A 12748-nucleotide genomic window follows, 5' to 3' on the forward strand; every position below is an offset into this window, starting at 1 on the left:
CTACAAATTACGATCTGGTATCTTTGGAACCTAAGTCTGGAAATTTTACTTCTGACACTTCTTAAAAATATCAGCTATTTTTACTTACACGCTCATTTGAACAAAATATCTTCCCTTGACACTTCTCTGTGCGTTCATGATTCATGTTTCTTTGACAGCTCTTGTGTGCGAAGCAATTATGAAAGTTGTCTGACTTGATTGAAAAGTGTTCTAAATTGCAAGCAAAAATAAATCACTCATTGGTCGTAACTCGTAATACCTGTTTAAGATAGGACTTGCCAAGAAAATGGGCTGAGCCCCGTAAGATAGGATAACGCACAATTTACATCATAAACTGGCTGTAATTGAAGAAAATTTCCCGCAATAAATTTCTCTCAGAGCCAGTTCATATAATCCATATAATCTTTGACTCCCAAACAGGGGGAAATCAGGACCTATAGAATTGACACGCCCATGTGCGAACCCGGGTGGGTTAACTTTTGGTTTACTTCGGCAGGAGCAACCTTTTTTCATAGAAACGTTAGGTAACAAAACGTGACTTGAGCAAGAAGGAAGTGTAAAAACACTTCTTGTTCCGTGATCCCTCTGTAGTAAAACGAGGACAAATCAGTTTTCAATTGTGCTAATTTAAACCTCATCAAACGCAGACAAGAATAGTATGTCACCTCTTTTATTAATGGCTGGACCATACGTATGCAGGCAATCTGACTACATCTTAAACGTGAAGAAAATTTACAGCAAACTTAAAACTGTTGTTACTTACGCCAAAACGAATGAAATAAATACATTATTCACACCTCTGTTTTGATAGATCCATTAAATTAAAATTAATTCTTCTTTGTGACCGGCTATCTCGTTCCTCGAAACTTCGACCCCTAAACGAACGACTCTCTTGAGCTTTCGTTTTAATGAAGGTATCTATTTCAAACAAAAAAAATTGACAGAAATAAAACGAGATGCCTGAACCTGAAGAAAAGTGCCTCATGTACCTAATCACAGTCAAATCGTCAAGCACTCTACCACACTAATCCATCACCCCCCCTCCCTTGCACTGCCAATACCGACACCGTACCTGCAAATTAACACTACAACAAGTGTGCATTCCGTAATGTGAAAAAATACATTTTTACAGATACCTTTTCTAGATTTTCATGGCTTTAATTGTCGGGCAGTTTAGAATTAATTGCAAGGCAGGTAATTTCTACGTTTGGGGGAATTTTTAATAACAAGTTTTCAATACGTGAAATGATATGTTATAAAAATGTACCATTGCAGGACCGACTTTGGCACTGAGATTTCATACTAAATATTTTCTCGGCATTCTAATTACAGCAACCTGCGGCATAATTACAGTCTCAGGAATGACAGAGACTTTCTTCCATTCGTTCTCTTCAGCGCTGTAACGCTCTACACTGTCCAGGGTGTTCAGAACTGAGCGGCCATTGGACCCGCCGAATACATACACGTGACTTTTAACGCACGTGATCCCACACCCTGCACGTGGTACAACAAGACCAGATACCAGGCTCCACAGGTTTTGCTTTGGATCGAAGATCTCACACGTGGTGTGCATTTTGTAGTTTGCTCCTTGAAAGCCGCCGACTACCATGATTTTCCCGCCATTAGCTTGAGCCGCTGGCCTTTGGCGTGGCAAGGTCATGTCTGGTAAAAGGTTCCACTTGTTCGTGGAGACATCGTAGAATTCAGAGCTTTGAAAGTTCAATTTGTCCCCGCTGATGACGTAGATAGCGTCATTCAATACCGTTGCACAGTGGCTTTCACGTGGAATGTTCATGTCAGCGACGCAATCCCATTGGTTGCGCCGAGGATTGTAGCACTGTGTTTTGGTTAGTGTGTTATTACGCTTGTCTCTTCCACCAATCACAAACAACTTGTTCTGAAGTGAAACCACAGCACTACAAGACACTGGATAAGGAAGATCAGATACATCACAACGCCATTTATTACGAAGAGGACTAAATCGACAGACGTGGTGATGAGCAGCGATGTTTCCGCAAACTCCCCCAGTTATGTACAGTGAACCTTTGCAGACGGCCACACCGTGACTATGACGAGGAAGATGAAGATCAGGTAGCGTGACCCACGAGTCACGCGACGGCCTGAATGCCAAAAAGTTTTTCTGCAAGCCATACCTCGAAACCGATTTACCTCCTGTTAGTATAACCACTATCTCAAGAGGACCTGTTCTGGGCGTCTGTGACGCTCCAAGTGCATTAATGGAAGTAGTGCCTGCTGGGTTGTTAGGTAATAAATCTACGCAGATTGCGTTACGTTGAAGCAATGTTTCGCTGTTGACAATGTCAACCAAGTGACTTTTAGGAATATGGGCGAATCGAACATGCTTCAAAACATCGGGAAGAAGTTTCTCCCTCGCATGAAGGTCGTGTTTTACCCAAGAAATCGCCGAATGAAGGACTTCGCTTTCGTTTACAACACTGAGTTCGTCACGCCTGAACAAGTCTATCAGCGACTCGAAGCTCAAGGCTTCAAATCCTTCTGATTTGGCTACTTGAGAGAAGTTTTGATTTATGAAGAGAGCACAGGATTCTTTCAACCGAACACAGTCATATTTGGTAGAAAATTGCTGAAGAGAAAGACAGTTCGACACATCGATCGACGTTTCTAACACAGCTGAAGCATTCAGTTTTAACGCTGGAATGTTTAGGTAATCGGCAGCCATAACTAAATCCTGTGCACTTGCCAAGTCGATTTCTACCTCGCCCGTATAAATGAATTCTAGTACTTTTTCCATTGCAGAAGCACCTATTTCTTTTAATTCCACCACATCGCTCTGTTTCTCAAGAAAATCGTCTGTAAATAGTGCTTGAAAATATGAGCTGCTAGCAGACAAAACACATCGGTGAGCGGAAAAGTTGATCGTGCCACTGACGCGAAGAATAACATTGCAAAGGCTGTTTTCTTGCCTCATAGCGTTCAGAGCTCGAAGAATGTTTTCCTTGAACTTATTGTCGACTGTTCGGTTTCCTTGATTATCTGATGTGGAACTCATGTCCACAGAACAAAGCCCACAAAGATATCCTGCGGAAATACGACTAACTGCATTATGTACAAATTTCGTGACTTCTGAATGAGACCTGTGATGAATCTCGTGACAGTCAAATTGGGAAATTGGTAGAACACGTGACAGTTGCGTGTGTGATGGCACAAAATAAGGAACCCCTGACATATGCGTGACCATCAACAATTCTCAGTGCCATTTAGAACAGTTACAATGATATATATACCAGCAACGTTTACTATACATTCGCCTGTGTCACAATTTGCGCGGAAATTACTAAGGTATCCATTTCTTAGACAAAGCATAATATTCCAGGGACCCTGCCCTCCAAGGAGAGAGCAACAGACCAGCAAAGATTTTTTTCAGATTCAGATTTTTTATTAATTGACACTATTTACAGACATATTTCACTATCGCACACTATTACAAAAGATTCATTAATTAAAAATAAGGAAAATATAATAATAAAACCAAAACAAAATGTGCTCAGTGACCAAAGAAGCATATGCTATCGTGTTGGTCACTGACACGTTCAAAAATAAAAGACAAGACACATCAATTAATAGAAACAATGCAATAAAGGAAGTAAAATGTGAATAACAAAAGTATTCGAAATAAACAAGTTAAATGAATAAATCATAATGCAGAAGAGTAATATTGAGTATTTAAAAGGTATAGTTTATATTGCTTATAAAAGGAAGTGTAAGGCAGTTTTTTAAATTCTGTTGGAATAATTTCCCAAAGTTTTGATGTAACAAAAGAGAAAGTAGAGGACCCATAGTTATTATTTACTTTTGGCCTATGAAAATTCAAATTCGCAGCAAATCTTGTATTGTAGGTATGGACTTCAGATGCCTGAGTAAGGGTTCTATGGAATATAGTTGGAATATAGTTCTATGGAATATAGCAAAGGGTCGAGTGAATCCATTTTCTGGTGGAAAATGTAATATTTGTGTTTTTTTGATAACGTCATGTGTAAGGCCATTTTATTCGGTGCTTAGTTACCTGGCCTATGAATGCAATCGAGGCTAGGTGGTAATATCCTAACAGTAACAACTGAACAATGGAAATTCCATTTCAGTGCTGTTGCTCCAATTAGTTCAGCCATTTCAAGAAGAGGCAACTAGAGTGAATATGCCATTTACAAATGCCATGCAGGGTGTTTAGTTCCAAATCCTTTAGAGGGGTATAGTACTACACAAAATGCAAAACAACAAAAAATTATCTGGGTTGATGGAAAATGGGAAAAAAGAGTGCAACAACAACCAGTACTATAAAACTACAGAAAAGCATGGTTCACACTTGTGAGAGAAGTGTAAGCACAAGCACGAGGACTTTCAAACTAGCAACATACGCAAGGCAGCACGGCGTGAGTCACAGGGAGAGAGGAGTCTAGAACAGTGTCATTTCAATTGGTTGAACTCTTGTGCTAATACATGTACCTGTGCTAATGCTTGTGCTTATTTTTCATCAGTTCCTACTGGTGATAGAAGCATAAGTGCAAGCACAAAAAAATAAAAAATAATCACTGTTTCTTTTTCTTGTGCTTATAGTTGATTTTTAATCAATTTTCTCAACAGTTCCCACTTGTGAAATCGGCACAAGCACAAGCATAAGTAAAAGGAGAAAATGTTTCTTCTTCTTATGCTTATTTCACCTGGGTGCACACTAGCATTTTCAGGTGCTTATGCTGGCACTTACACATGTGCTTATCTCACAAGTTTGCACCCGGTTTTATGTAAGTGCTCCAAGGATATTTTTCTTTAATTGTCTCATTGATTCACCCAGATTGTAGTTCTTTTGACTTTTGTAGTTCTTTTGACTTTTTCCCAATTGAATGAGCTTTGTGTTTTAAGGTAAAGATTTGGAATTTCCTGTTGAGATAACAGCTGGACAGAATCTACTTGGTAAAGCTTAAGTCCATCAGCCACTGCATGTACAGCATTAGTGAAACTGTAAAGTACTACTGCATCTGGCATGCTAGGGGCCATGGCTTGTTTGTACGAGGTCACAGATGCATTTTGGAGCATTAAGCCCCATCGGTTAAGGGAATTAGCTGATGGGGCTTGTCCATACCCTATCCCAAAACAGGATTTTAGTTTTCTGTCTGCCAATCACATGTGCCATATAACAGCAAAGTAAGTTCACAAATGCCACACAGTTTCATTTACAAACAATTCATTTTACGTACTTGCTGTATACTGGTATTTCTGACAGTGGGCAACATGAAATTCAATGAGCAACAGATATATAAGCAGGATCTACTGTAGTTCTTTTCAACACCTCCTCACAGTCTGAGATGTAGAGTACCACCTACATGTATAGGGCACCACTACAATAATTTTCTAGTTTTCTATACTGACTATTTTCATCTTATAATGCCAGTGTGAGTAACTTTTTCAGACACTGATGTACTTTCACTTAGCTCCAAGATTAACCCCCTCTCCCCAAACCAAATCAAATTCCCCTCATAAATGGAACTGTTCATGTATGGTAAGAAAATCATTTATGTAAGCTGGGTAGCACCAACAGGAACCTTCCAAGGTTAAGAGAGAAGGTACTAAGAAGGTACTAAGAATTATTATGGAAATTGCCTCATTCAGGCATTCAATTAAACTGTAGTTGAGGTACAGTGTACAGAAAGAAATCACAAAAAAGGCCCTTATCTTTGTCCTTTTCCTAAGTCACCATTTTCCTATTTGAGCTGCTCCCCAGTTAACTGAATACCTACGACAGGCTCTCAATGTTTTAACAAATGAACATGGAAATATGAAGGGAGGAGGGGGGGAAGAGGAGAGAACCCAAAACGTGTTCCCATACTGTAGCTTTTTTTCAAGTTTGAGTTGCATGAAGCTAGTGTCAGTGAATCTGAATTGTGAAAGTTAGACTTGCGAATTAACATTTTTGTTGCTTAAGGTACTGTAACACAAAATGACAGCTATTAAAGAACTTCAGATTTTCTCAAACAAAAGATTTATTTGAATCTTAACAGCAAGATTACAGCTTAGCGTCTTTTCGCAACTTCTTCAGTTCAGCTTTGAGAACCCGGTTTTTCTGTTAAAACAAAACAAAAACTTTCCTCAGCCATTGCATTCACATTGAGTCCCTGCCAACAAGGAAGGACACTTACAGCTCTCTGTGTATTATGTTAATTAAATGTGATTTACTCAGCTGTTACACCAATAGGCAATTTGCATGATGGCATCATCTGAATACCAAAACCAGAATCCTTAGCTTTTCTTTTCTATAATGCTAACTAATGCAATTGTTATTTAAACCCCACATTGATTTAAAAATTTGAATCATAAAGGAGAAATGAAATGAATCCAGGTAGTTGTAGGCAAATGACAGCATCTTGCAAGTGCATTATTATTACAAAAGGATCAAGAAGATAACTTGAATATGGTTGACATTTCAATTGCAGTTGAATTTTTTTAGCCAAGCTCCCTATTAATGCTCCTTAAAGCTAATTCAGGGTGAAATTGACTAGACATAGGCTGGACTGTACTTATATGCTTTACAAGTATACATTAAGACAACACTTTCACATCTGCCTCACAGCAGGTCTTTTTTGCAGGGTGCAGGGTGCAGGTCGAAATGTAATTATTACTGGAAAACCGCTGGCACTAAAAATAATTAATAACCCATATACTCGTCAGGGGTTCTTACGTAAAGTAGTTGGCATCTTTCACATATCACATAGTGAAAACACGATCGATTCGCTATAAGTACTTATCGATCGACACGCTGAGACCAGTGAAACCTCTTCAAAGCCATCTGAATGGCTGCTCCACAGATGTTTCCATCGATTCCAGATTTGGCTCTGGTCTTCCTATAGGACTCCACGCAAGAATTTTTATTTCAGCTTGCCATTTATGTACGCAAATTAGGACTATTTTACACTACGGTTTCCTAGCACGCCAATCTTTTCAACATTTTCTATAGCTTCAAGTTAATATTGTTGCGGAATCTATACTCTACCTAGCTTCACCGTCATCGCTACAGTCAGGAAACATTTGTAAGTCTTTACATTCTGTCCTGTATTTTTCTTATCGCTCGGCTTTTCTTCACATGTATTTTTGTTTATTTTTCTAGTCGAACCTCGCTCGATCTTTCAATACTCAACGGGCTCCTTGAGTCTCTTCAACAGAGCATGAGTTCGAAATCTCTAGGCGTAGCGTCAACAAGAACTGTAAGCTACACTTCCCTTAACAACGGAAGATTGCCATCACAAATGAAGCAAATAAATAAAGAAATGAGATAATATAAGATTTTAACCAACAGAATATACTAGCACAAGCTCAGTGTGCTTTCATTTTGGTACTCACAGGGAAGAAACCAGATTCAGCAGATATGTCAGATGATATTTCAGATGTTCCTTCAAAAACAATAATTCATTGCAGGCTTAAAATCATAGGAATATACTCTCCTCCCATTGCTTTGGCGGGTTTGGCACTTAGGTGGAAGCCACCTTTCTGAGCGATCGTAAACGGAGTCATGTAACAGTCACGGTAAGTCTACCACCTGTACGTTTCTTTTAAGTGCCAGCGGTTTTCCAGTTATAATTAAATTTCAACCTGCAAGCTGCCACTTGCAAAAAAGACCTGCTGTCTGCCTGAAGCCAGAATAACACGAGTCTAATTTCAAAAAAAGGTTGAACAGACTGTTAGCACATGGTGCATTTGGATTAAAAACAAAAATTGCAAAATTGGTAGACAAAACAGCAAAGGCCTACCTTCTGCTTGGCCAGCTTGAGCTTGAAGCGATCAAAGTCAGTGAGAGTAGTTCGCTTCTTTTTCGTGACCAGTTTCTTAGCCCATGCTGTCTTCTCCCATTTTTCAAGGATCTCGCCTTTCTCAAAGGCCTTCTTAACTGGGCCACTTTTGGCAGAGGGGCCAACCTTGACCTTGAAGTCGGTCAGTGACAGGTGCTTGAAATTAAGGGCCTTGCGGCAGACATTGGTACAAGGCCCATCAATCAGTGCCTGTTTGGAAAGGCTTCAGTTTAGTTCTCTTGACAGACTCAGACTAAAATAAAATTCCAGTATAAAAGCAAGGGTGCTCATATGCACATGTACACTGTACATGTACACTGTACATGTACACTGTACATGTACATGATAAGCCAGTTCAAGGCAACACAAAGACACAGTGCTTACAGATTTTGATCAATATTAAGCTTTTACCAATACCAGCTTTTAATGACTTCCAAGAGGATGGATAGGGTCAACCTCTTGTGTTAATCTTATCGTGGTTTACATGGGTATATTTATGTTTTCTTAAACATTGTGTTTTCTTAAACGCAATAAAGACAAACGGACTAAACATTGTTCTCTTTAACTATGGCACTCACAGTGAAAGCTCAGCAAGACTCATTAAATCTTAATTTAATTTTCCTGATTCCATGTTGGAATTTGCTGATGATGTATTTTCAAAAAAAAAAAAAAAAAGATTGCTGATAAAGATAGGCAATGATGATGTTTCTAGAGAAAATGGACCCAAAATAATTCCCAAGCAAAGTTTTTTTTTCCCCAGGCAAAGTTACTGTATTTTCATTGTTTAAGAAAAACACGGATGTTTTTGTGAAAACATCATGGGAAGAAAAAATATGGTAAGTACAGGGCTGTTTCTTGTTGAAATTGTAAACAATAAGTTTGGTACTGGTTCTTTTGTTGTTGTTGAAGTAGTAGTTCAATATTGTAAGCTTTCACCAGAGTAACATTAGCAAATAAAGTGCTGCTCAACTGTTGGGTCCAGGATTTGATTCCCTTTCACAATGAAAATAAATCAAGTTTACAGGAATTTATGAATACATGTACTGGTGATTCAATTTGAAGTTTGCAGAATTCAAAGAGGAAGATTGGCTTAAATGAACTGCCTCCAGATCGGGTCAGCAAACATTTATGTTAACCAAAGTTTACAAGTATGTTGGAAAGTAAAATCAAGTGTCAATAATTACTCAGACACTCAGTCTTCATATGATTCCTGATTTCAGTATATTGTGACCCATTCAAAAGATTGCAACACTTATGGTAACAAAACTATAGCTAACTACTTTAACCAAACAAAAAAAACCCATAGGATGGTACAAGAGTCCAACAGTCCGAAGGAAATTCTGATCTTACATGTAACCAAACAACTAATTATGTACTGGGCTCTCAAAAAGTAGAAAACGTAAAAACGTGAAAATTAAAACGTCGACAAACTGCATTGATTTAACCATGAAATAACTTTCTCTGCTGCTGGGCACTAAGTTAACATATGAGTTGCGATTTTATACTTCAGCCACAAACTTGGAGTTTAGGAACTGAACTTCATGATCAGCAAATAGTCTTAAGTACAGTATGAACCAACTGATCAGCACATGAAATACTTGGCGCAATTAACAGACTGTAACAACAATTTCTCCAAAGTCACAGAGTGCACTTGCATAGAAAACTGACTTACTCGATTTTGATCCACCACATCTACGATCACACACAGTTTCCCCTCGTCGGGTCCCGAGTTGATGAGAGCCACACGACCAATTTCCACTAAACGCTTGTACACCTGAAGGATTCATCCAGAAAAGATGAGCACAATTAGACATTACTAAGGATAGTTATTTTGTCGAATACTTAGCAATGTTTTCACACGTGGACTCACCATCTTGGAATATCGGCGAGAAAGGACGAATTATTAGTAAAGCCCCGGATGTGTAAGGAACGGGGCGCAAAGCATTGTGGGTGTACTGGAAGTTAGCCGCTGGTTGGCATAAATGACAGCGCAGGTGAAAATTGATAATAGCACTTTCATGTAGGTTATGATGGGTCGAAAACTGAAAGCCGAAAGAATTTGCGAAAAACTAAAATCGACAAGCAAAAGTCGATAAAGTTGAAAACGCAGCTTTATTTCTAAGGTTAGGCCTACCGTCCACACTGATCCGTCACGAAAACGGAGCTTTTCGAAAACGCTCTTCAAACCGGAGGAATTTGACAAGGCTGGCTTTACGTTTTTATGCAGACGGAAAACATTTTAAAAACGGAGCGTTTCGAAAGCAATGGCCTCACGATAATCGTGTGCTTTCCCTGACCAAACAAAAATACAAAATGACCAGTTATTGGTACGTTTTCAAATTCCCCCAGCATAGTGTGGACAGAAAAAAATTGGGATGTGTTGTCAATGTGAAACCGTGGCTCCGTTTTCAAACTTTCCCCGCGTAATGAGGACGGGGCCTGAGAGGAAACTGGCGCAAGACTCTAGTATATTCTTTTTTCCTCTCGCTTTTCCCTCGCTTCATTTTCGCACGAAGAAAGAAGGCATTTTTGACAACCTTACGTTTTATCAAAAGAAAAATTTTAAAATGCTCAACAAAACAAGAAGTATGATGTCCACGGATTTCGTCCCTAGTAAACTCCTGCTAATGTTGAGTACAATAAATGAGCTTTTTTAGTTTTCAAACATGTTACTCTGTTCGCAGTCCCACTATCGTCCTTTAATTAGAATCAGTTACCGTAGGTTTTCAAATGCCTCGAATAAACGCCGAAGGTGTTAATTTAACACCCATTTTATTCAACGTACACGTAGTTACAATCACGGTCTAACAGGCTAACACCTACTTTTATACATTAGCATGCAATTTTATTAAATTATTATTATTATCCAGCAATTAAGTCTGGAACAGGGTATGAAAGTATTCCCCGTTTGAACTGAAAAAAAAAAAAATCAAAGATTCAAGTAGAGGACTCAAATGCACAATCAAAAATACTGTCCATGCAGATTAAACGTGTCAACCCGGAAAATCCAGTTAGGATCAAACTAAACTAGGAATGCAAATATAAAACGGGATTTCACCTTTTTTTTAAGGGAACGTTTGTATCTCATTAACACTTAGAGCTCAGTAAAGGGTTATGGTTGTTCTTATGAATGCACTGACAGGCTTATGTTGAACACTAATCTGTGCAAGCCTCAGTTGAAGTGAAGCACCGGGGGGAGAAAAGCCGAAAAGTCCAGGACGCCCTTCGAACGCTTAGAAGTGTAAATCACGGATTTGATCTCACTTGTACTTGGGATGTTCAGGTGGAAAAGACACTGTTTTTAGTTGTCGACTGATCCCCGACCTTTTCAAATGGGAATCCCCCCGGGGATGGAGCATCGTGCATTGTCGGGGGTACGGGTGTTATCGATTGAACAAATTTCCACATAGCGATCACGCTATCAGTAAGATCGGAAGTTTTGATTCTTACAAATTTGTTCTTAGAGTCAAATAAAAGTTGGCTAAGTTTAAAAAGATAGGAAAGCGCTATAGAAATACTTATTAAAAGAAGTGCAATAGTTGCGTGCCTTAAAATTGAATAAAAGGACTGAAACACGTGACCAACTGTCAATCCAAGAGGTTTTATGGTTTATTATTTAGAATGTGGTCAACAAAGCTTCGAATATGGTGAAATCCTCTTTGGTCAGTTTTTTTTTCCTTTACCTGAGATTTCACAAGGTAAGGTAAAGGTAAAGTCTGCATGCGAGCCAAGTGGCCCATCAGGCCGGAGCTTATCCCGGTTTCTGTAGCATGAAGCGACTAGGAGTATTTCTACTCCCCCCTCGATGGGATGCTAGTCCATCGCAGGGTTACCCCCGCCATTAAGTTCGCCGGTACCCATTTATACACCTGGGTGGAGAGAGGCACTGTGAGAGTAAAATGTCTTGCCCAAGAACACAACACAATGTCCCTGGCCAGGGCTCGAACCCGGACCGCTCGATCCGGAGACGAGCGCACTAACCATGAAGCCACCGCGCCTCCCGAGATTTCACAAGAGGTGGCTTTAATTGTTCAATTTGTTTCTTTGATTTCAGCAATGCAAGTTTGCCTCTCAGTTACCTAAGTCGAGGGGGCAGGTCAGGCTTCTCAATGCGTTGAAGCACTCGATCCAAGAGTTTGCTATTCTTCCTTAATAGTTCGGTACCTGATCATAAACTTCCTTTTATTCCCAAAACGTTAACAAGTACAGTCGACAGGTCATGTTACCCGCAATCCAAAATCCGCAGGCTCAGTAAATGAGATAATGATCGACGTTTAGTAATCATGTCGGTTTCATAAATATCTACATCTATTCAATAAATAGCCTGTGTTACAACACTGGTTACAAACGCCTTCCCCGATTTTTTCTTTTCGGGTTGGGAGGGGCGGCTGTGACACCGACTATTCAGTAAATCGGTTGCAATCTATCCGCTGGATAAAAATATAAAGATAACTTTCAATTTCAAGCAGAAACTCTTAAAATACCCAGAACTACACGTGATTTGTTTGATTCCGTGTCACAACTTTGTAGATCAGAGGACAGCCAAGTAATGTTCAAAGATATACAATGCGGACGCAGAACGTGCCGCGTAATCGGCTTTCGCATTGCGCAGTTTTCGTTACCGTTGCTCTTGTGGCTTGCAAAAGCTCCCTACTCTTGAAGACAGGATGTCGCCAGATTAAACCCAATTTGTAAAATGTAAATCTAAATGTGCAACTATTCTAAGCCACGTGAATATTCTGTAAAATTTGATTTCTGCCATAAAATCATTACGTCATTTCTTATCGAAAAATATAACTACTCTTTTGTACAATACAGATCTAAGAAAACGTTTTGTCTCAAGCACTGATCTTTTTTCTTAATTAAGGGAGTTTCCTCCACAAAACCATATTTGAAGACGCAAAATTGAATTAATCCTTTCGAATTGTGCTCTG

The 12748-nt window shown here is 39.3% G+C and overlaps 2 protein-coding genes across 2 annotated transcripts; both read right to left on the minus strand.

Moving 5' to 3' along the window:
* Nucleotides 1-654: 654 nt before the first annotated feature.
* Nucleotides 655-3253, minus strand: LOC110040265 (kelch-like protein 25). The gene has a single exon (XM_020745484.2). It carries the CDS (start codon nucleotides 3218-3220, stop codon nucleotides 1298-1300), a length of 1923 nt encoding a protein of 640 aa, XP_020601143.2. The 5' UTR covers nucleotides 3221-3253; the 3' UTR covers nucleotides 655-1297.
* Nucleotides 3254-5996: 2743 nt separating this feature from the next.
* On the minus strand, nucleotides 5997-9751 carry LOC110040633 (large ribosomal subunit protein eL14-like). The gene is made up of 4 exons (XM_089298263.1): nucleotides 9685-9751; nucleotides 9487-9588; nucleotides 7776-8024; nucleotides 5997-6094 (listed from the first exon to the last, which is right to left on the minus strand). Exons 1-4 carry the CDS (start codon nucleotides 9685-9687, stop codon nucleotides 6038-6040), a joined length of 411 nt encoding a protein of 136 aa, XP_089154389.1. The 5' UTR covers nucleotides 9688-9751; the 3' UTR covers nucleotides 5997-6037.
* Nucleotides 9752-12748: the final 2997 nt, after the last annotated feature.

This window comes from Orbicella faveolata, unplaced genomic scaffold, assembly GCF_042242905.1.
Source record: "Orbicella faveolata isolate gen_17 unplaced genomic scaffold, um_ofav_v1 contig_3, whole genome shotgun sequence".
NCBI lineage: Eukaryota > Metazoa > Cnidaria > Anthozoa > Scleractinia > Merulinidae > Orbicella > Orbicella faveolata.